Source organism: Delphinus delphis, chromosome 17 (assembly GCF_949987515.2).
Source record: "Delphinus delphis chromosome 17, mDelDel1.2, whole genome shotgun sequence".
In the NCBI taxonomy this organism is placed as follows: Eukaryota; Metazoa; Chordata; class Mammalia; order Artiodactyla; family Delphinidae; genus Delphinus; species Delphinus delphis.
The window spans coordinates 11,790,044-11,815,734 of record NC_082699.1 but is presented as its reverse complement, the minus strand read 5'-3'; the positions used below and the strand labels follow the sequence as shown (position 1 = coordinate 11,815,734).

The 25,691-nt window shown below is 38.3% G+C and overlaps 1 protein-coding gene and 1 long non-coding RNA gene across 2 annotated transcripts in view; one reads left to right on the top strand and one right to left on the bottom strand.

Annotated features, from left to right (window-relative positions):
• The window catches only part of DNAJC5B (DnaJ heat shock protein family (Hsp40) member C5 beta), a 47,920-nt gene extending 40,683 nt beyond the window's left edge, over positions 1 to 7,237 (bottom strand). The window contains exon 1 of the mRNA XM_060035156.1: positions 7,119 to 7,237. Within this exon, the coding sequence (XP_059891139.1) occupies positions 7,119 to 7,237 (119 nt within the window). The remainder of the gene's footprint in view (positions 1 to 7,118) is intronic.
• The window catches only part of LOC138414313 (uncharacterized), a 119,902-nt gene that overhangs the window by 65,169 nt on the left and 29,042 nt on the right, over positions 1 to 25,691 (top strand). The gene's annotated exons all lie outside the window — the stretch shown is intronic.

The window sequence follows — 25,691 nt, the reverse complement described above, 5'->3', positions numbered from 1 at the left end:
GGTATTGGGGGCTATGTAGAAAATAATCTTTGAGGGTCTTATTTCAGCAACCTACCATGTCCCCAGTTGTCCCACCATTCACTAGCATTTCTCTCTTCCTCTCCTCCTCTGCCAGCTTCCTAACTCAAAATTTCTGTTGGCTCAGAGAGACTGCTTTAATTAGGTGAGAGGGGAAAGCTTGCCTGTTTAAAGCTACAGCAAATATGTGAAAGATGGGTAACCTCTTAGCCATTCCAGGTGTATCTGAACTTTAAAAGCTTAACTCAAGTGAGTCTCCTTCAGACAGCATGAAAAGGGGGAGTAAAGACTCTTAGGCAGTGGGAGAATAGGGGAAAAATATTTGTTCATCTTGTGAAGAAACATTGGTAGGATTAAGCGACATGACCCAGCTATGAGAGAATTGAATTAAATAAGGCTTAGACTTCAAACTCCTTGGAATTATTATGCTCTGTAATATGGGAGGCAGATTTATTCCATAATGAAGCCCCTGGCTAAGACTCACACCACGAGTCTCACTCTGTGCTATGGCACTTTTGACATGGAGGAAAAACTCGCTTTATGCTAGATAAATGGTTTTTGAACAGTAGCACCAAATGGCAGGATAATTTTAGACTTTTAAGGATGAGAGTATCTGTCCATTCATAATAGTACCTGGTATTTTCACTGTGATTTTCCACAAAGGGCTCCAAGCGCTTTGAAAAAGTGATCTCCTTTCTCTTTACAAAATCTCAATGAGGCAAGTGCTTCAGTACATTATGAATTGACACAGTAGAAACCTTCCTCCAGTCATCCTCCCTGCTGTCCTTTGAAATAGCTGGGGACTCCAATTTATCAGCTGACTAACGAAGTGTGGTTGTACTTGTAATGTAGGAAAAACAATGATATAGGAAGACACGATGGTTTATTGACAGAAAGGTTCTGTGATAAGGGTTTATAAATTGACATAGGAAGGCACTGAGATAGGTCTGTGAGGCTGTTTATGGTATTTTCTCTTAAAAAATAAAGGACTAGAGATATTGACAATTTCCTTCCCAACTCTGTACCCCTCTTAGAGAACATAGCCACTTTTCCTTCCCATAGGGTTGGATCCTACAGTCCTTGCTGAGTGGTAGTGGGGATTTGCGATTCCAGATCTCTAGTTAGAGCCAGGTAGACGTGGGCGAGCATCTGACCCAGCTGGGCCCACTAGATACTTGCTCAGGAATTTAGAATTGGTACCTAGCAAAACTGGAAAGTGGACAGGAGCACCAAGATAGTTCCCCTCTTCCCACCTCTAGCTACCTTTCTGGGACCATGGGAAACTTTCTGTTTGCCTCTCGGAGAAGCTCTAAGTTGGTTTAAAAAGGAAGCCTTGATGGAAAACAACCTAACTATCTATCAATAGAGAAATGATTAAATCATGAGACGGCCCTGCCATGGAAAGCTATACAGCAATGTGAAAAAATGGAAACTTTTTATGAAATGATCATTTCCTAGAATGACCTCCAAGATATATTAAGAGAAGAATGCAACTCACAACATAGGAGTGATAGTACACCACCATTTGTATAACAAGAAAGGAAAAATATAACTCATACTTAGACCATTTACATTTAATATAATTATTAATATGTTAGGGCTTAAGTCTGTCATTTATTTGTTTTCTGCTTGTTTCCTCTGTTTCTCATTTCTCCATTTCCCATTTCTTGTCTTCCTGGGGGTTATTTGAGCATCTTCAAGGACTCCATCTTGATTTACTTCTAGTTTTTTGGAGTGTATTACTTTGTGTATTCTTTTTAGTGGTTATCACAGTCTACAGATAACAGTGTTTGACCAATTTGAGTCAAGTACAGAAAGCTCACTCCCATTTAGGTCCCATTATTCTCTCCACTTTTAAACATCATTGTCTTGAGTATCAGATGATATTATAATTTTTATACCAGTCATCATATATTATTTAGAAAACTCATGAGGAGAAGGATAGTCAATTGTATTTACCCATATTTCTGTGTTCTTCATTGTTCTTTCTTCCTTTCTGATGATCCAAGATTGCTTCCTTCATCATTTTCTTTGTTTTGAAGAACATCCTTTAGCCATTCTTTGAGTAGATCTGCTAGTGATTAATTCTTTTAGTTTTCCTTAATCTGAGAATGTCTTTCTTTCCCCATAATTCCTGAAGTATACTTTCACCAGATATAGAATTCACAGTTCTTTTAGCACTTGAAAAATGTTGTATCACTCCTTTCTGGCCACTATTACTTCAGGTGAGAAATCTGCTGTCATTTGAATTACTGTCCCCATATAAGCATTGTGTTGTTTCTCCGTCTGCTTTTATTTTCTTTGTCTTTAGTTTTCAGAGGTTTAATTATGATGTGTCTTAGTATGGACTTGTTTAGATTTATACTATTTGAGATTCACTCGGCTTCTTTTTTTTTAATTAATTAATTTATTTATTTTTGGCTGTGTTGGGTCTTCGTTGCTGCGTGCAGGCTTTCTCTAGTTGTGGCAAGAGGGGGCTACTCTTCGTTGCAGTGTGTGGGCTTCTCATTGTGGTGGCTTCTTTTGCTGTGGAGCACGGGCTCTAGGCATGCGGGATTCAGTAGTTGTGGCTCGTGGGCTCTAGAGTGCAGGCTCAGTAGTTGTGGCGCACGGGCTTAGTTGCTCCGCAGCATGTGGGATCTTCCTGAACCAGGGCTCAAACCCATGTCCCCTGCATTGGCAGGTGGATTCTTAACCACTGCATCACCAGGGAAGCCCTCGCTCAGCTTCTTGATTTGTAGGTTTACATGTTTTGCCAAATTGGGGAAATTTTTGGTGGTTATTTCTTTGAATACTCTTCAGTCTCATTCTCTTTCTTCTCCCCTTCTAGGACACGAATGCTGTAAGTGTTAGATCTTTCATTATGGCCTCGCAGTTTCCTGTGACTGTTTGTTTTCAGTTTATGTTCTCTTGTTGTTCAGATTGCATACGTTGTATCGATCTGTCCTGAGGAGGACACTGACTCTTTCCTCTGTCATCTCTACTCTACTAGTGAGCTCATCCAGTTAGTTATATTATTTCTCTCATTTTTCAGTTCTTTCATTTCCTTTTGGTTCTTCTTTACAATTTCTATTTCTTTGCTGAAATTTCCATTTTTTTCACTTGGTTCAAGAGAATTTGTAATTGCTTGTTGAATCTTTTTTATGATGGTTACTTTAAAATACTCAGATAATTCCAATAACTGGTTCACCTTGTGTGGGAGTCAGATGATAATCTCTTCTCATGCAAGTTGGGATTTCCTTCGTTCTTTGTATAAAATGGGTGATTTTAATGTGGACATTTTGGCTATTATGTTAGGAGACTCTGGGTCCTATTTAAATTTTTCTTTTAATAGACAGTCAGTCAGTTTGGGTTTAGCATGCAGGTCCTAGCCTACTTTTGTGGTCAGTGGTTCCAGTGACAATCTAGTTTTCAGAAACTCCATGGTGCTATTTTGGTCTGCTTGGTTTGTCTCCTGCCTCTGGGGCCGCTACTGGTGCTTGTTGGTACTAGTTGAGGAAGTGAAAGGAGCCTTCCCAGGCTGGATGTCTGGTGCCTTTAGGTGGCGGAAGGGAATCTCCAGGCTGCAGGGACAAAAACATTTCCTGGGCTGGGTGTTTGTTGTGGCAGAATCCCCCTTGTTAATTTCCCCTGTAAAGTGGGATCTCTGGGTGGGAGAGGGGAGTCTCAGGCTGGTGGGAAAGTCCTCTGGCTGGCTCTTGTTAGGCGGACATTCAGTTGGTCCTCTTTGCTGTTTCTGCTGGGATTACCTAGAGTTGTTGGCAGGACTTCAGTTCAATTTAGAGGAAGAATAAGACTACCTGGCTGCCTTCCATTGCTAGAGTGGGTGTTGGGAAAGGCCAGGCCTGGATTACCTTTTCTTGGGTGTGGAGTTGTAAGATGCCTTGTCACTGTGTTGCTCCTTTGGTCCTGTGATCCCTAACCAATTCATTTCTTCTTCCATCTACCTTTTGAAGGTTCTCTTTTTTTGTCTCTTGTGTTATTTCCAAGGGTTTTCATCATGCTTATTAGCAGGCAGGATCTGTGAGAGACAAGCCTGTACCATCTTGCCTAGACCAGAAGGTCTCTTTATATGTTTATATAGCATAAGATCTCTCTAGAAGGGTACACAGGAATTTCTTTCCCTGGGGAGGGAACCTGGGGGATATGAGGTAGGAGGGAGAATTTTTTTGTATACGTGTTTATGTGTTCTCATTTTAATCAGGTGAATGTATTATCTATTCAAAAATAAAATAAAATATTTAAAAAAAAGAGGTCTTCTAGCTCAGCCTTGTTTTCAAGAGCACAACCAAGGGTTACAACAGAGGTCAAGCACCGTATGGATTCAACAGTTGGTAATTTTATTAAACTTCACTGACTTTTAATTTCACTATATTGTCACTGCTTTGATCCAGATCCCTGAATATAAGAATAATATTCTCAGTGGATTTTCAGCCTGCTCATACATTTTGAATAACTTGCAGAATACAAATGTGTAATTTAGTTAGAAGTAGATGCTTTGGGCAGCATACTAGTACCCTAATCAGCTGAAAAAATAATATTTGTATGACATTAAAACAAAATTAATAGGAAGACACTGATTACATGAAAAGACTTTAGGTTGTAATTATTAAACTTGCAAACTACTCAGCATAATTAGTGTCTTAATTAGGATATGACTTGAAATTTTAGCTTACAAAATAAATAAAGGCAATGAAAAGTCACATTTGTAAAGTAAAGCGGGCTTTAGAACTTATAGTTAGACATCACTTTTCTTCTCATTTTGGGGATCATCTTTGTGTAGGGTATTATGCTTACAGTGCATATACGTTGATTCCCAGTCCCACCCCAGCACAGCGTCTCAGCCCAAAGCCTTAAAGGTCAAGTTTAGTGACCCTTCACCAAGGACATCTACCCACAGGGGGCTGAACAGCTCCCAGCCACGCTCCTGGGTAGCTCTAGGGCACAACGAAACAGCAAAGACTTTTTCTTCTCCAGCACCTTAAGTGAAATATAAACTAGAAGATTGATATTGACTTTGATCAAAATCTACCATTTTCACAGAACTATTTGGATTCAAATGGAAATTTTCACCACTGTCATTTATTCTTCAGCACATGCTTCTTGAAGACGTTTCAGGTCCCATAGTTTACCACATGGTGAAGGTTCCAATTCAAAGCCAAAGAATTTTCCATCAGTAGATAAAAATGGAGAATTCAATAAATTTTGGTGGGCTAGTGATTTGGGAAAAAAATTAATCTGGAATCCTACCTTCATTCCTCATGTCAAAATAAACTCCAAATGGATCAAAGATTTAATATAAAAGCAAAATCATAAATGTACTAGAAGAAGATAATGGTTGATATTTTTATAATATTATAGTTGGGAGAGGCTTTCTAACCACAACAGATAAAACAAAAGCCATAAAGGAAATGACTAACAAATTTGCCTACCTAAAAATATTAAACTTCCATACAACAAAAAACAAACAAAAATGAGTTTAAAAACCGAATTCAAGGCCAAATCAAGAAGTAACTGATTCAAATCTGAAACTTTCATTTGTAGTTTGATTCATTTTTCTTCTAAAGGCATAGCTTTATTCCTCAATAAGTTAGGAAGTAATTGGAAATATGCATCATCATTTATGTACAAGGATATTAAGTATAGTGAAAATTAAAAGAATTTACATGTTAAAAAGTAGCTCATAAAGTAATTAAGTTACAGAATAGCCATAGGCTGCACGCATTAAAAATCACAATACTAAACAGCACCAAAATATTTTCATGATAAGATCTTGTTAAAAAGAAAGCTAGTTAGTTGGTGGGAATGTAAATTGGTGCAGCCACTATGGAAAACAGTGTGGAGGTTTCTCAAAAAACTAAAAATAGAACTGCCATATGACCCAGCAGTTCCACTCCTGGGTATATATCCGAAAATGCAAAACTCCTAATTTGAACACATACATGCGCCCAATATAGGGATGGGGGAGTGGGAGGTACAAACTACTGGGTGTAAGATAGGCTCAAGGATGTATTGTACAACAAGGGGAATGCAGCCAATATTTAGTAATAACTGTAAATGGAAATTAGCCTTTAAAAATTGTATAAAAATTTAAAAAGAGAGAAAAATTATATTTTCCTAAAATATGAAATGCAAGAGGTTGGGAAAAAAATTTTAATGAAAAAATACAACAAACTAGTGAATGTAACATAAAAGAAGCAGACTCACAGGTATAGAGAGCAAACTGGTGGTTACCAGTGGCAGGGGAGGGACAAACTACTGGGTGTAAGACAGGCTCAAGGGCATGCTGTACAACACAGGGAAGAGAGCCCGTATTTTGTAGTAACTGTACATGGAAAGTAACCTTTAAAAATTGTATAAAAATAAATAAAATTGGGACAAGACAAAAAAAAAAGACAGCTAGTTAGAGAATATAGATAAATCCAATTTGAGTGTAAAATGTCTTCTCTAGATTTTTTTTAAAAGACTGGAAGAAAAAATATCAATGATAATTATCACTAGAGGTAGAATTATGGATAAATGTTGTTATCTTCATTTTTAGTGATTTCCAAGTTTTGCACAATAAGTAAATTATTTTTTTACTTAATCCTTTTAAAAATTCCTTGGTGCTTTGAAGAAAAAGATATTCCCATTTTTCCCAAAAGTAGCTAACCTGGAATTAGATCAGATATGAAAGATCAAAACTGAAGACTTGAAAAGCATAGCACAATACAGCAATTACAAAGAAGCTCCCCTTTATTTATTTTTTTAAATCCCTCTACCAGATTTGGTGATGCTATCTCATGTGGGTTAAATGACAACTCCTGGTCATTTGCAGTGTTTGTCTGTATGTCTGTCTCTCTCTAACAATGCAGGCCTAGAACACAGGCTACCCTTCCCTAAGGCCCAGCATCACAAGAGAGTTCTTTCATAAAATCAGTGTGATGCCTGTCCATTCCCAACTGCTTATGCTGTAGAATAGGGAATGGAACATTCCAGGTCTGAGACCTGATTACCAGGTCTCAGCAGGAAGCTTATGTCTTTAATTGGAGGCACTCGCCAATCACAAAATAACTATCACTAGCAGTACAGGAAATATCATCATTGAACCTCCTCTGTACCTGTAGGTTTTCTTAATTTCTTCATTTGATGCTCCCTTATGCAGACCAAGAATTTCATATAGAGCTTCTCCAGATGTTGACATAGTCCGCTGTCTTTGGTTAGGTGTGTTACATGCCATTTTCTCAAGCTGCAAAACCAGAGGGGAAATAGCCGTGAGGGTTATGCATACTGGATCCCACTCTCTCAAGGGAAGATAGTTCATTTCTGACCTTTCGTAAACTGACAGTCTGAAGTACATCTTTGTGTTAGCTGCAAAAGGAGGGGAGAAAAAGTTTAGGAAAGCCAACACGAGAGCTTCAAGTCAGTCAGGGTTTTAAAGGCTACAGGCAGCCATGCAAATGGAATATGGCTTTGTCCACATGGGTAAATAGAAGCAAAATGTTATCTAAATATCCAGCTAACTCGTAATTGTTAAAAGTCAGTCCACCCAAGTCAGGCATATATAGATTTTTTTGGTCAGAATTTGCATAACTCCTTTTTTGTATCTTTTCCAAATGTAGCCAGCAATGGAAATAATCATCTATTTTACGTTGACTCTATTGGCCTAGCCGTTGTTAGAGTATGAGTTTTTGAAAGCAAACAAACAAAACGCAAAAAAACAGCTTTCTGTAAGTATCAAAAAAAAAAAAAATCCTGGTCTCATCTAAGAGCCTGGTTAGAACTTCTCTGCAGCTGTGGGATACCAAGTCCCCCAACAGTGCTCATGGGTTTGGCACACGAGATAGCACAGCACAGAAAGGGCTGTGCTGTCCCAAGTCCCAGGGAGCCATCTTCCTGCTGTGTTCTGGCTCTAGGGGGGAAGCACGGAGAAGCAAGCACACTGGGGACATTCCTGCGTCCAATCTCAGCCTCGCCAAGCCTTAACGTCTCACTTGTAATATGAGGATAATAAAGCCCACATCATAAGGATATCTTAAGAATTTAGAAATAATGTGTGTAATGTACCCAGGACATAGTAACTTCAAAGAACTATTTTTATTAAAGGAGGCACAGTGTGTAAGTCAGAGAGTGCACTGTAGTCAGACCCTCTGGGTTGGCATATTGGCCTTGCCATGGCCAGCTGCATGACCATCCCTATCTATAAATTGGAGACAAAAAAGTGTCTAAACTCATAGAGCTGTTGAAGAATTAAATAAGTTAATATATTAAAAAACAGAAACAAATACCAATGTTCATAGCAGTATTATTTGTAAAAGCCAGATAAATGAAAATGTGGTATGTACATACAACGAAATGTTACTCAGCTATAAAAAGAAATGGAATTCTGATACATGCTACAATAAGATGAACCTTGAAAACGTTATCTAAGTGAAGTAAGCCAGTCACAAAAGGACAAATATTGTATCTGATCCCTGTTATATGAGTACCTTGACTAGGCGTATTCATAGAGACAGAAAGTAGAACACGGACTACCAGAGCTGGGGGGGTGAGGGGGAAGTGGGGAATGGGGAGTTATTGCTTAATGGGTACAAATTTCTCTTGGGGATGATGAAAAAGTTCTGGGAGTAGATAGTGGTGATGGTTAAATATCACTGTGATTTTACTTCATGTCATTGAATTGTACAGTTAAAAAAGTAATCTTTATGTTGTATTTTATCACAAAAACAAAACAAGAAAAAATAAATAAGTAAAATTACTTAGATTGCAAGCTCCTCTGACCAGAAGTTCCTTGAAAATTACTGTCTATCTCTGGGCTTTGGGCTTTGGGCAGCAAGTGCTGTATGCATGTATATACCAGGGCTCAGGAGATGGCATCAGGGTTGTGGTGATACTCATGTTCAACACAAGGAATCCCTGGTGACAACAGTGGCAGCGGCAGACCCAAATGGGCACATCCCAGTGGTAGATGGGCTGGGTTGAAGCCAACCTTCGAGCTCTGCTTCCACCAGACTAATGACTGAACCGCCACAGGCAAGAGCAGAGCCTTCTGGATGTCATTTGGTGGGTCAGGGTGGTCTTAGAGGCCCCTGAGACCGCAACATGGCACAGTGAGTGCTTGTGGTCCTAAGTAATTCGATTAAGAAGGACAACGTGCCGGGCTTCCCTGGTGGCACAGTGTTTGAGAGTCCGCCTGCCGATGCAGGGGACACGGGTTCGTGCCCCGGTCTGGGAGGATGACACATGCCGCAGAGCGGCTGGGCCTGTGAGCCATGGCTGCTGAGCCTGCGCGTCCGGAGCCTGCGCTCTGCAATGGGAGAGGCCACAACAGTGAGAGGCCCACGTATCGCAAAAAAAAAAAAAAAAAGGACAATGTGAAGAACTTCAAAATGTTTTTGTGAGCATTTAGCTTCTTGAGGGGAGAAAAGGAAGCCAGTGCTGGAGAAAGTCAGACCCCAAGCAAAAGTCCTGCAGCCCTGAAGACACTGGGGAAAAAAACTGACTTAACAGAGGACAACACCCCAAGAACAAAGGCTCCTCTTTGGCATGACTGTGTTGTCCCCTCCTCAGTTAGCCTTCCATGAAGCTGGAGCTTCTGGAGGCCAGAGGGGCCCTAGTTCCAAATGTCTGGTTCACACAAGGACAAGAGGAGGAGGAATCCTAATTTTGCTTGCCACAAAACAAAATCCAGCAGATGTCCATACTGACTGGCAGCCACTCAGTAAATCGTAGCACTTATTTTCACTACTGCTCTACCTTACCTCTCTTACCTACCATCACAATTTCCCTAGCAAGTAAGTAATTCAAGACTTGGGGCTGGGTCATTCATCCCTGGGTTCCAGTTCTGCAGCTCAGCCCTCTCTTGGAACCACAGCCCAACTGAATATTCACAACTGAAGGAAAAGTTGCCCAAGTAACTGACAGCCTCCCTACTTCTTTTCGGTCCCCTCTCTCCTGCTGCCACCACACACATATGCTCATGATACTGATGCTCTGCCCTACACTTCCACCTAACTGTTCCCAGGAATGGAGGCGACTGGTAGGTAGGTTTCTCACTAGTCACACTAAATGCCATGAATGAATGGGATTTGGAAAGTAGGGATTTCTGTGTGGCTTGGTAGACAAGGAATAGGACCACAGTCATCCTACTTGTCTCGGAGATTTTAAGATCTCGCTTGGTAGCAAGATCCCCAAAGTCACTAACTAAGAATATATCAACATTGGGGCTTCCCTGGTGGCGCAGTGGTTGAGAGTCCGCCTGCCGATGCAGGGGACATGGGTTCGTGCCCCGGTCCAGGAGGATCCCACATGCCGCGGAGCGGCTGGGCACGTGAGCCATGGCCGCTGAGCCTGCGCGTCCGGAGCCTGTGCTCTGCAACGGGAGAGGCCACAGCAGTGAGAGGCCCGCGTACCGCAAAAAAAAAAAAAAAAAAAAAAAGAATATATCAACATAATGATTCAAATCCTAGGACCGTAGAATATGGAGTTAGAGGTCATCTAAGCCAACTTAACAAATGCCTTTTGGGGCATTCTGACCAGAGATCACTGTAGCAGACAACTTTACTATTAGCCTATTAGCTCTCCTTTCTCCTCCTACTGTGCTGCAGCATAGGCAGGTGAGACCTGCCTCAGTCTTACGTGATCTCAGTTGAATAGACCAGGAGTGTGTACCTTACCCAAGCCAAGTCAACCAGGTCAACCAGAGTCCTCCCCTAAGATTTTTTTTTTTGTTTTGGATGTAGAACAATCTCTCAGATGGTAAAACTTGTAAAATGTAAAATTTGGGTATTGTTGGCTGGCCTGAAATGAGAGAGATTGAAACAGACCTGCAGAAGAGGAGAAGTGGCAGGAGATGGACAGAGAGCCTTGGTGGGGTTCAGTCCCCTGGTTCCAGTTGTTTTCGGGTACACTTGCAACGCATCCCCTCCCACAGTTTGTCCATCAACCCTTCCTTGGGTTGAGCCAGTAAAATTCCTCCCTGTACACAAATGCATATACATTGTTTTCTTTTGAGCATGTCTTAGCTATAAATAGATTCTGGTCACTGTCAACCAATACTCCTTAGTGTCATGTACCTCAGTTAAACATCAGTAGCCGTTCCCTGAGCACCTTTAAGCCAGGCTTAGCCCCTGTGGATTTTTCTTAAATCACTGCAACCTACTCTACCTTTAAATTGAAAGTGGCTTGCAGGTACTTGAGAATGAATACTTCAGGGACATAACAATGGTATATATATATATATGTGTGTGTGTGTGTGTGCATGTGTGTGTGTGTGTGTGTATACACACAGACACACACACACACACACACATATATATATATATATATATATATATATATACACACACACATACACTAAGGTATTCAAACCAAACAGATTCAGATATAGTGTATAGACATTACTAGTATGGATAAAAGAAGCAGTGATAAATCTGGGTCAAGACATTTTCAGAAGGGAAGTTTGTAGAGAGCTAGTCAAGAGAACTAAGAAGAAATAAAAATATGAAAAATAGTTACCTTTATTGCTCTCTATATTCAAAAGAAAGTTTCAGTTTGAGGGAATAAAATGTATTCACTCTTCATCGTCTATCTCATGAAATAAGAGAGAGGCCATGGCTTGCATAAATCAACAGATTGTCCTAAAATCAATTTCAACAAGGCACAAACATGCACAGTTTCCCAATTTTGACTGGGACTTTATTTTTCCAAGACTGCCCCCTAAAGTTATTCCAGGTGAGGAACAAGAGAGGGAGGTCACTTGGCTGGAGGAGTCCTGGTCACCAGGCTGGAGGAGTCCTGGAAACAATCTGGGGTTCCCCCTTCCCTGCCCCACAGCCATCCCTTTATATACGCCTCTCCCCAATGGAAAAAGAAGGCAGATTCCATGTCTCAAATAGTTCTGGACATAGAAACTCACGCCCAAGAAGACATGGTAACTGGCTATTCCTTTGGTTTATGTATTTTTTCATATCATCCTTTATTTAGAAATCTAATCACACTGTAATCTATTCCTGCTAAGTGAAATCCAGTAGCTGACTTTCTTTATGTTGTGGATTGAATAATGTTCAGAATAGGTTGTTACAGAGTTCGGAATTTGTTTATTTTCTGTTTCATCTTCTTTGCCCTATTCCCAAGAGATCAAAATATTTCTTTTTAGACGACAACATCAACGTCTCTTATTTGAGGTACTTAAAAAAAGTTACATCAACATTGGAACACAAGAAAAAGATAGTTGGTCAATAGCTGGTCAGTGTTGTTAGTAGTTGGCTGACTCTATAAACTGAACCATAAAGGAACCCAAAGACTGCAGGGTTGCTTTCTGTGTGTCAAGCAACAACCTGCTATTTTTCTGTGCCCTTGCTGAGCTGGAAACCAGACTCTTCATATATTATTAATGCAGATGACATTTAGTGTCAAATTCAATAGAGTAATACATTGAAACCCTTAGTTGTTTATTGTGTGAAAATAAAGACATTATGCCAAGAACATACTAACTACAGAGCAATAGTCAAAACATCTCCTAAAAACTCTCCTTAAACTTAAATAATGGAGTCATACCCTTGTTTAATTCCTTATATAAAATATAATCTTCATGAGTTCTTCCTCTGTAGCCTTTTGAATGCTAATATTCCTATTCAAAACTCAAGTCTTTATTATTTATTCATAGTCTCTCATCTGTACTATCCTATCGAGAAAAAGCTGTTATGCAAAGTTATTAAGTAATTTAATTTTGATCATGATAAGTGCATGACACTTAATCATCTGAACTTAAATTACTTTCTAGCTGCATTACAATCCATTAATATCATAATATCTTAAACCACTGACCACTAAAGTCACTACCAAGCCACATACAGCTTACCTGTCTCTTGATAAAGATATAATTGAAAGAACGTTCAGCACTCCAATGGTGACAGACATCCAATTCAAAATAAACACATATTTTAAAGGTTCCAATTCCAGGAGCCCTACAAATGCTGTTCTAAATTTTTCGTGTTGACATGAAATGTTTCCTTCAGAGTAAAAGAAGCTTCACCTCTGTCTATTATGTGAATTCTGAAAATGTAAAAAAAATCGAACTATGCCTTTCTTGGCAGGGTCCCTTCACGGCTGAGAAAATGAATGTGAGCAGGGGAGATTAGATCATTAAACAGCAAAAACACTTCTGATGGCTGTGATTGGAGGAGCCAACATGTTTCACCATTTTTTAATTACTTCTATAATTACTCTATAGAAATCTGTTTATTGGAGCAAGATCTCCTTATTCAAGGGGCGTTGTATCTTAAAGCTAAACACACATCCAAAATGCTAACCTATGTTTCAAAGTAATAATTCTCCCTAGTGTGGTTACAGTTTGCTATTGAAAAATAATTACCTCTTGACTGCACTGGTACTTCTATAAACAGCAACCTGAAGATGAGACAACTTGGGAATCTTACAAATAACCCATAGTACCTGTTCCTTTAACTCCGATTCTGTGTTTTCAAACAGGAATAACTTGCTGTTTTCGGCTGGTCTGGAAATAGATGTGCAAAGAAATAAAGAAAGGCAACAACAAGGAATTGTTTCATACCTTTTCCGCTCTTTCAGAGTAAACGGCTGCTCCTTTCCGTTGTTCCCATGCGAGCTTAAGCGGGTCAATGGCGTCGAGTTACTTTTGATTTGTTACTCTATCAGCCAATTGGTTATCCCTCTGGAAAACATAACAAAGAGAGAATAAAACATGCATGACCACAAAGCTTGCCATTACAAGGCATCCAGTGATACCAAAATACATGCTACCTCTAATTCAATCATTAGTCAACTGTACAAGGCATCCAGTGATACCAAAATACATGCTACCTCTAATTCGATCATTAGTCAACTGTACAAGGCATCCAGTGATACCAAAATACATGCTACCTCTAATTCGATCATTAGTCAACTGTTGCTTGGCTCAGCCAGATGCTGCTATGGAATTGCTTCCAGGTTTCCACCAGAACTTTCAATCAAGAAAATGTGCTATCTCCTGACATGCAGAGTGTGTTCTTTTTTTTTTTTATTGAGATATAGTTGACATATTTAATTCGTTTCAGGTGTACAATGTAATGATTCAATATTTGTATATATTGCTAAAAGATCACCACGGTAAGTCTAGGTAACATCCATCACCATACATAGTTACAAATTTTTTTTCTCGTGATGAAAACTTTTAAGATCTACTCTCTTAGCAACTTTCAAATATGCCATACGGTGTTATTAACTATAGTCACCATGCTGTACATGACATCTCCATGGCTTATTTTATAGCTAGAAGTTTGTACCTTTTGACCCCCTTCACCCACTTCACCCACCCATTACCACGACCACGCCCCCCCACCCCCCTCTGCTTATGGCGCCCACCAATCTGTTCTCTGTATCTGTGAGCTCAGGTTTGTTTGTTTTCTTTTAATTTCACATGTAAGTGAGATTATATAGTGTTTGTCTGAATTATTTCACTTAGCATGATACCCTCAAGGTCCATCCATGTTGTCATAAATGGCAAGATTGCCTTCTTTTTTATGGCTAAGTGATATATACCGCATTTTCTTTATCCGTTCATCCATTGATATACACTTAGGTTGTTTCCATATCTTGGCTATTGCAAATAATGCTGCAGTGAACATGGGGGTGCAGGTATCTATTCGAATTAATGTTTTCTTTGGATAAATACCCAGAAGAGAATTTGCTGAAATATACGGTAGTTCTGTTTTCAGTTTTCTGAGGAACCTCAGCACTGTTTGCCATAGTTGGTGCACCAATTTACATTCTTACAAACAGTGTGCAAGAGGCTCCATTTTCTCCACATTTTCGTCAGCATGTGTTATTTGTAGACTTTTTGATGATAGCCATTTGGACAGGTGTGAAGTGATATCTTACTGTGGTTGTGACTTGTATTTCCCTGATGATTAGTGTTGTTGAGCGCCTTTTCATGGACCTGTTGGCCATCTACATGTCTTCTTTGGAAAAATACCTATTCAGATCCTCTATCCATTTTTTATTTGGGTTGCTTGCTTTTTTGCTATTGATTTGTATGAATTCTTTATATATTTTAGTTATTAGCCCGTTATTGGTTATATGATTTGCAAATACTTTCCCCCATTTGGTAGGTTGCCTTTTCACTTTGTTGATGGTGTCCTTTGCTGTGCAGAAGGTTTTTAGTTTGACATATTCCCACTTGTCTATTTGTGCTTTAGTTGCCTTTGCTTTTAATGTCAAATCCAAAATATCACCAACACCGATGTCAAGGTGCTTACCACCTACATTTTCTTCTAGGACTTTTATGTTTTCAGGTCTTACCTTCAAGTTTTTAAACCATTTTGAGTTGATTTTTCTGTACGGTGTAAGATAATGGTCCAGTTTCATTCTTTTGCATGTGGTTGTCCAGTTTTCCCAACACATTTATTGAAGAGACTGTCCTTTCCCCAGTGTATATTCTTGGCTCCTTTGTCATAGATTAATTGACCATACGAGCGTGGCTTTATTTCTGGGCTCTGTGTTCTGTTCCATTGATCTGTGTGTCTGTTTTTATGCCAATACCCTACTGTTTTGATTATTATAGCATTTATATTAATAATATAGTTTGATATCAGGGAGTGTGATGCCTCCAGCTTTGTTGTTCTTTCTCAAGTTTGCTTTAGCTATTCAGAGTCAAAGTGGGTTCTTTTTAATTTTATTTTCCTTTGGTCTAAGCCTAGTACTAATCAGTTGCTTTAAAATTACTGGAAGGACCATATAACATTAATAAGGGTGAAACTCTAATTTCTCACTACATTAATTCACCTGTTTTTATAGCTGAACATTTTACCCTAATCTTAGTTAAGAGGCACTGATTCACAGTGGTGACTGAGGTGGTTTTAAGAATTAGGGATTTCTTGGGACTTCCTTGGTGGTCCAGTGGTTAAGACTCCACGCTTCCATTGCAGGGGGCATGGGTTCAATCCCTGGTCAGGGAACTAAGATCCTGCATGCCAAATGGCACAGACAAAAATAATTAGGGATTTCTTGTTAAAACAATGGTCAAAGTCTCATATAAAATAGAAGGTCACAAGAGAGAATAGTTCCCTATGATTTTGAGTAAGATCGTACAGACTGAAAAAGTCTTAAGTCAAATGAGACAGGTATTACTCCTGAATTTTGCAAAATGTGGTCTGGCTCCTGAAGTTGAAGGTAGTGTTTAAGTTTGCTGCTTAGTATGACAGGTAGCAAATCCTAGTGCTATTTTGTATAAACATTTCAGAGCACTCTCACCTCTAGATATCGTTGTTTTTCTTCAGATACAAAGGCTATTTCTCATAGATCCTGATTTCCAGCCAGAGTTTAGAAAGCAGCCCATCATCATGCAGATAAATGGGGCAGGGGTGGGGGGAACTAAAGACATGTAAAGCTAAATACCCAAGTTCCATCATCCCTTCAGCTTAAGGACAAACGTCCTTTTTTTTTTTTAAATTGAAGTATAGTTAATTTACAGTGTTGTGTTAGTTTCAAGTGTACAGAATAGTGATTCAGTTATATATTTATGTGTATATATATATATATACATACATATATGCATGTATGTATTCTTTTTCAGATTCTTTTCCATTATAGGTTATTACAAGATATTGAGTATAGTTTCCTATGCTATACAGTAGGTCCTTGTTGTCTATCTGTTTTCTATATAGTAGTGTGTATATGCTAATCCCAGACTCCTAATTTATCTCTCCCCCACCCACCCTGCTATCCCCTTTGGTAACCATAAGTTTGTTTTCTGTGTGAGTCTATTTCCATTTCATAAATAAGTTTGTATCAGTTTTTTAGATTCCACATATAAGTGATATCATATAATATTTGTCTTTCGTTGTCTGACTTACTTAATATGATCATCACTAGGTCCATCCATGTTGCTGCAAATGACATTATTTTATTCATTTTTATGGCTGAGTAATATTCCATTATATATATCTATATATCTATATCTATATAAGTATGTATATAGATATATGCTACATCTTCTTTATCCATTCATATGTCAATGGACATTTAGGTTGTTTCCATGTCTTGACTATTGTAAATAGCGCTGCTGTGAACATTGGGGTGCATGTATCTTTTCAAATTAGAGTTTTCTTTGGATATATGCCCAGGAGTGGGATTGCAGGCTCGTATGGTAACTTTATTTTTAGTTTTTTAAGGAACCTCTGTACTGTTCTCCATAGTGGCTGCACCAATTTACATTCCCACCTACAGTGCAGGAGGGTTTCCTTTTCTCCACACCCTCTCCAGCATTTATTGTTTGTAGATTTTTAATGATGGCCGTTATGACTGGTGTGAAGTGATACCTCATTATAGTTTTGATTTGCATTTCTCTAGTAATTGGCAATATTGAGCATCTTTTCATTTGCCTGTTGGCCATCTGAATGTCTTCTTTGGAGAAGTGTGTATTTAGGTCTTCTGCCCATTTTGTGATTGGGTTGTTTGTTTTTTGATATTAAGCTGCATGAACTTTTTGTATATTTTGGAAATTAAGCCCTTGTCAGTAGCATTGTTTGCAAATATTTTCTCCCAACCCGTAGGTTGTCTTTTTGTTTTGCTTAGGTTTCCTTTCCTGTGCAAAAGCTCTTAAGTTTAATTAGAAGGGCAGTGTCCTTTGATGAAATGAAAATAGTTGCTATATTAATATGGTGAGATTATGGGTGATGTTTTTTAAAATTGAGGTTTAAAGCCTCAAATTCAGTTTAATATATAGTTTTAGTAAAATCCATTATTTTTACACAATTAACCACTCTCTTCTTAAATCATTACTTTTTAATTTTTTAATATTGGCTAAACCATGAGTTTATAATTTTTTTAAGTATTGCAAAACTCTTAGGTGAAGTAAAACTACAGCTGTTTCTCAGAGAGAAAACATAGTTTCTTATTCATCTAGTCATTCAACAGTCGGTTACCTACTAGGTCTAGGCATTGGGCTAAATGCTAGAAATATCCTGGTAAACAAAACCAAACACAGACTCTGGGTTTGTGGTTTACAGAGTTACAACCTACCAATAGGACAGATATTAATCAAATGATCGCTCAAATAAGTATAAAATAAGACTTTGGAGAGATGTAAGACTATGTAAATCAGTGGAGCAGGGGAAGATCAGAAAACGCTTCCCTGAACAAAAATAACCAAGCAGATAACTGAAAAGAACTAGATGAAGGGATTGTTTGTAGAAGCAAATATATTCTAGGCAGGTGGAAGAGTACATTCAATGGCCCTGGGCACTTAAATTGAAGAAATAAAAGATTCATGCTGATGTGTGCTCTAATACATAGGATGTCAGCACATGCCTATACACATATGGCTTCTGACATATAATCTAAAGATACAGCCAGAGATTAATGGAATCATATTCCACTAAAACAGGTTAGGCTTTCTAGAAATGGTGCGCTTCATATGATATTTGTAAAGGGACATAACTCATGGTAAGCACATAAATAACTCCTTGATGCAAAATGCACCAAATGTACTATAGAAGCATTGCCAATGTAATCATTGAAGTTTGAAGAGGGGAACCTAGAAAATATTCCAAGATTGAACCAATGTGGCCTTTCTAGAAAATTGGAGAGAGAAGTCTGTGTGTGTGTGTGTGTGTGTGTGTGTGTGTGTGTTTGGGGGTGGGGGCATTGCATGCAAATTTTCCCTGTGTATTCTATTTATGGGGTCTTCACTATTCCCTTAGGTGCTCCTAGAGACCTTTTATATACCTCTCTGAATTACCACATGGGGTTAGGGTTATTATAATAAATGACTAGTACCAATACATCATCATAGAATCTGCAGCAGGTACTAGATGAATTTGAATATTTGACTAAAATAATCTAAGAATCATAAACATTAGGTTACATAGTGTCTAATGTAAACTTCATATATCAGCAGGTGCAAGCACCACTCATTTTGAACATGTGATGTCCAAGGGCACATAGTTCCAACAAATAAATCCTAATCTAAACAACCCAATGCAGTGAACAAAGGCATTATTATCGCTATCACTGTTACTATTATTACCCTTCTACATTATTATTATTATTATTATTGCTATATATGGAATTCAGGCCACCCACTTTATAAATTTCATGGGACGAGTCATCTGGGTAAGCTTCATTCTGTTAAGTGAATTTAGAAAGGAAAAAGATAAGTTATTGCCTTGACTGTGTAAAATTAAGAGGCTGTTGGCGACCACTCCAGCAGCACCTCAAACAAAGTTACGGAACAATTCTGGCAATTCTTCTATAAAATCAAGTGTTTATGTTTCAGAATGCAAATTGGTTAATTCCTATTATGTTGCCTAATTTTCCAAAGTTAAAAAATGTCCCTTTTAAAAAGAGGTTACAAAGGGGATGGAATTTTAATGTGCCTAAATCTGTAAATATGAAGAAAGCATAGAATCATAGAAGGCTAAGGGAGATGGTAACCACAAATCAAAAACCTACATAGATATACAAAAGCTAGAGAGAAAGGAAAACAAGCATACCACTAAAGAAAATTATTAAACAACCAAAGAAGAAACTAAAAGAAGAAAAGAACAGAGAAGAACTATCAAAACAACCAGAAAGAAGCAACAAACTGGCAATAAGTACATACCTATCCATAATCATTTTGAATGTCAATGGACTAAGTGTTTGAATCAAAAGACATAGGGTGGCCGATTGAAAAAAGAAACAAAAAAACAAGATCCATCTTACAAGAGACTCACTTCAGAATTAGACACACACAGACTGAAAGTGAGGGGATGGAAAAAGATATTTCATGCAAATGGAAGTGACAAGAAAGCAGAGGTAGCAATACTCATATCAGAAAAAAAAACGACTTTAAAAGAAAGTCTAGGGGCTTCCCTGGTGGCTCAGTGGTTGAGAGTCTGCCTGCCGATGCAGGGGATGCGGGTTCGTGCCCCGGTCTGGGAAGATCCCACATGCTTCGGAGCAGCTGGGCCCATGAGCTGTGACTGCTGGGCCTGTGTGTCTGGAGCCTGTGCTCTGCAATGGGAGAGGCCACAGTGAGAGACCTGCGTACTGCAAAAAAAAAAAAAAAGAATATAACAAAAGATAAAGAGCATTATATAATGATAAAGGGATCAATACAAGAAGAGAATATAACATTCATCACATATATGTACCTAATACAGAAGCACCTAAATATATAAAGAAAATATTAACAGACGTAAAAGGAGAAACTGACAAAAATACAGTAATAGTAGGGGACTTTAACACTCCACTTGCATCAATGCACAGATCATCCAGGCAGAAAATCAGTAAGGAAACAGTGGTCTTAAATGATGTTAGACCAGTTGGATTTAATAGCTATCTATAAAACATTCCATCTAAAAACAGCAGAATACACATTCTTTTTAAGTACATGTGGAACACTCTCCATGATGGATCACATGCTAGGCCACCAAATAAGTCTCAACAGATTTTAGAGGATAGAAATTATATTGAGCAGTTTTTCTGACCACAACTGTATGAAACTAGCAATCAAGTGCAAGACGAGAAATGGGAAAAGCATGGAGACTAAACAACATGCTACTAAAAAAAGAGTGAGTCAGTGAAGACAGCAAAGAGGAAATAAATCAGAAAATACCTTGAGACAAATGAAAATGGAAACACAACTTTCCAAAATCTATGGGATGCAGCAAAAGCAGTTCTAAGCAGGAAGTTTATAGCGATACAGGCCTACCTCAAGAAACAAGAAAAATCTCAAACAACCTAACTTACCATCTAAAGGAATTAAAAAAAGAAAAACAAAGTCAGCAGAAGGAAGGAAATACTAAAGATCAGAGAGGAAATAAAATAGAGACCAAAAAAACAATAGAAAAGATCAGTGAAACCAAGTTGTTTTGTTTTTGAAAATATAAACAAAATTGATAAACATTTAGCCAGGCTCATCAAGAAAAGAGAGAGGACCCAAATAAACAAAATAAGAAATGAAAGAGGAAAAATAGCAACAGATATCATAGGGATACAAAATATCATAGGAGAATACTGTGAACAGTTATATTTCAACAAATTGGAACACCTAGAAGAAATAGACAAATTCTAGAAACATACAACTCTCTAAGACTGAATCAGAAAGAAATAGACAATCTGAACAGACTGATCACTAGTAGCTAAATTGAGTTTGTAATCTGAAAACTCCCGGGAAACAAAAGTCCAGGACCAGAGAGCTTCACGGGGGAATTTTTAAAAACATATAAAGAAGAGCTAATGGGCTTCCCTGGTGGTGCAGTGGTTGAGAGTCTGCCTGCCAATGCAGGGGGCGCTGGTTCGTGCCCCGGTCCGGGAGGATCCCGCATACTGCGGAGCAGCTGGGCCCGTGAGCCGTGGCCGCTGGGCCTGCACGTCCAGAGCCTGTGCTCCACAACGGGAGAGGCCACAGCAGTAAGAGGCCCGCGTACCACAAAAAAAAAAAAAGAAGAAGAAGAGCTAAGACCTGTCCTGCTCAAACTATTCCAAAAAAATGAAGAGGATGAAGAGCACTCCCAAATTCATTCTACTAGGCCACCATTACCCTGATACCAAAACCAGACAAAGACATTACAAAAAAAGAAAATTACAAGCCAATATCTCTGATGAATGTAGATGCAAAAATTCTCAACAAAATATTAGTAAGCTGAATTCAACAATAAATAAAAAGGATCATACACAATGATCAAGTGGGATTTATTCCAGGGATGCAAGGGTGGTCCAATATTCACAGACCGGTCAGTGTGATACACCACATTAAGAACAGGAAGGGTAAAAAAATCATGTGATCATCTCAGTAGATGCAGAAAAAGCATTTGACAAAATTCAACATCCATTCATGATAAAAACTCTCATCAAAGTGGGTATAGAGGGAACATATCTCAACATAATAAAGACCATTTTTGACAAACCCATGGCTGACATCATACTCAACAGTGAAAAGCTGAAAGCCTTTCTTCTGAAGTCAGGAACAAGACAAGGATGCCCACTCTCACCACTTCTGTTTATCATATTATTGGAAATGCTAGCCACAGCCATCAGACAAGAAAAAGAAATAAAAGGCATCCAAATTGGAAGGGAAGAACTAAAATTGTGACTTTTTGCAGATGACATGATACTATTTCTAGAAAACCCTAAAGTCTCCACCAAAAAACTCTTAAAACTAATAAATGAATTAGTAAAATTGCAGGATATAAGATTGATATACATAAATCTGTTGCTTTTCTAAACATTAATATGAACTATCAGAAAGAGAAAGCAAGAAAACAATCCTGTTTAAAATCACATCAAAAAGAATAAAATACCTGGGGATAAACTTAGCCAAGTAGATGAAAGATCTATACTCTGAAAACTGTAAAACACTGCTGAAGGAAATTGAAGATGATACAAAGAAAATGGAAAGATATCCTCCCATGTTCTTTGGTTGGAAGAATTAATATTGTTAAAATGGCCATACTACCTAAAGCAATCTACAGAAACAATGCACTCTCTATCAAAATGCCAATAACATTTTTCATAGAAGTAGAACAAATAATCCTAAAAGTTATATGAAACTACAAATGACCCTGAATTGCCAAAGCAATCTTGAGAAAAAAGAACAAAGCTGGAGGTATCAAGCTCCCTGACTTCAGACTGTACGATAAAGCTACAGTAAGCAAAACAGCATGGTACTGGCACAAAAACAAATATATTGATCAATGGGACAGAATAGAGAGCCAAGAAATAAACTCACGAACTTATGGTCTACGACAAAGGAGGCAAGAATATACAATGGAGAAAAGACAGTCTCTTCAATAAGTGGTGCTGGGAAAACTGGACAGCTACATATAAAAGAATGAAATTAGAACATTCTCTGACATCATACACAAAAATAAACTCAAAATGGATTAAAGACCTAAATGTAAGACCAAATACTATAAAACTCCTAGAGGAAAATATAGGCAGAACACTCCTTGACATAAATCGCAGCAATATCTTTTTGGATCTGTCTCTTAAGACAAAAGAAACAGAAGCAAAAATAAACAAATGGGACCTAACTAAACTTAAAATCTTTTGCACAGCAAAGGAAATCATTGACAAAACAAAAAGACAACCTACAGAATGGGAGAATTTATTTGCAAATGGTGTGTCTGACAAGGGGTTAATATCCAAACAAACAAACAACCCAATGAAAAATATGGGTAGAAGAACTGAATAGACATTTTTCCAAAGAAGATATACAGATGGCCAACAGACACTTAAAAAAATGCTCAACATTGCTAATCATCAGAGAAATGCAATTAAAACCACAGTGAGATACCACCTCACACCTGTGCAACTGGCTATCATCAAAAAGTCTACAAGTAAGAAATTTGGGCAAGGATATGGAGAAAAGGGAACCCTCCTACATTGTTGGTGGGAATGTAAATTGGTGCAGCCACTACGGAAAACAGAACAGAGGTTCCTCAAAAGACTAAGAATAGAACTGCCATATGATCCAGCAATCCCACTGCTAGGTATATATCCAGAGAAAACAAAAACACTAATTCTAAAAAAATACATGCACCCCAATGTCAGAGCAGCATTATTCATAATAGCCAAGATATACACACACACACACACACACACACACACACAATGGAATATTACTCAGCTGTAAAAAAAAGAATGAAATTCCGCCATTTGCAGCAACATGGATGGACCTAGAGGGTGTTATGCTTAGTGAAGTAAGTCAGATAGAGAAAGACAAGTGTTATCACTTGTATGTGGAATCTAAAGAAATAAAACAAATGAATGAATATGACAAAACAGGAACAGACTCACAGATATAGAGAACAAACTAGTGGTTACCAGTAGGGAGAGGAAAGGGAGGATGGGGCAAGATAGGGGTATGGAATTAAGAGATACAAACTACTATGTATAAAATAAGTAAGCAACAAGGACATTGTACAGTACAAGGAAATATGGCCATTAATTGTAATAACTTTAAATGGAGTATAATCTATAAAACACTGAATTACTATGCTATATACCTGAAGTTAATATAATATTGTAAATCAACTATACTTCAGTTTTAAAAAGAATCATAGAAGACTAAGGGGCAAGAACTAGATAGGAGCTCTTTCTAGAATCATTTGGAAAGATTTTAGGATTTCTGATGTCTAGACCCCACCCATGTTGTCCAAAAGCAACATCTCTCAGATTTATCCCAAAGCAAAATCTTGCAGAGTGGGCCTGGCTCAGGCACTTTTAGGGCTCCAGGTGTTTCTATGCCCACATTAAGAGCCAGTGCTGACTAGTTTCCTTATTCACTGGACCTGACAGCTTTAGTTAAGTAACACGGAAAGCACTTGTCGACCAAGCAACTCTCTAGAGGAATTTTCCATTGCCTGGATTTCCTAAGAAAACACTTAAGCAAAGATAATGGCATCTGTGTGATTCAACAGAAAATAAAATTTGGCTTTGCATAGTTTAAATCAAGAAGGAGTATCCCAAAACAACATTCCTGTAGACTCTGGGAAAGTCACTTTAAACCTGTGTCTTCTCTGTAAAAGAGTAATAAAATATGAACCCTTTTTATCTCTCAGACCTTTTATCAAATACCTAGTATAGGTGTGCCAAGAAGGATACTAGGTACTTTTATAAACACAAATCTAATGATTATTTTCTAGGGTTGGGGGTTGAGCAATTTTTAAGATGGTCCTCTCTCTCTCTGCCCCCTAAAATTGAAACAGAGTATGCTGGAAGAATGGGCAATCCTGGTAGATTTCATCCCAAATCTGTAATTCATCAGTAGGTAGAATGAGCTATGTGATGAATATACCGCAAGCATTATACTGGGGGTTGTGAGGGTTTCAGAGGTGGTGCTGGTGGTGCTGGTGATGATAGTAACTAGCATGTTAACTAGATTCTCTCATTGGAACCCTACAAAATTATAAGGTGGGTACTTTCATATCCTTATTTTACAGAGGAGGAATATAAGGTTGGAGAGGCTGAATGAATTGCCCAAAGCAGCTGGACCCAGGCTTTGAAACCAGGCTGACTGATTTCACAGCCCAAGCTGTAACTCACCAGGGAGCTTTGCTTCAGGAGTTCACAGTCTAATTCCAGGGGGTTGTTGCCTGCTATATTCCCTTGCTTATCAATCTGTGAATGAGCCAGATGGAGCATATTTTAAAGCTCAAGAAAAATATTGTAGTAATGGCTTTAAACAAGGAACTACCAATAAGCACGTTCATTAATGAGGTCCAGTAAGTAGTTCAGTGTCAAGGACAGTATTTATTTGGTTAAGTAAAGCTCTGAATCTGAGACCTGTATTACTGAAAAAATATTGACTGCGTCTTGTCCGCTGCTAGGAAACATAACATGTACTTCACAGCTGTGAAATTTAAACACCTTGTTGCTTACTTACAGTAAGCAATTGCCGTGATAAACCAAGGAGACTTCAAGTCCAACAGAAGTGTTTATTTGACAAAATGTCTGTAAGCAGAGCGTTGATCCTTGATTTTGCCGATTGTTGTTCCCCATTCACCTTAGCTCAAGATGTCTCTTATGTTAATTAGCTTAAAAAGATAGAAGATAAAAACAAAGACATAAACTTTTGCTCAAGGCAAAATTTCTTTTCAGTAAGGTTTCCAATACAGTGATTGTTCTACAAATTGTCATCTAAATGTGGCTAAACGGACTACAAAACCAGCAGAGTACATAGAAACCAA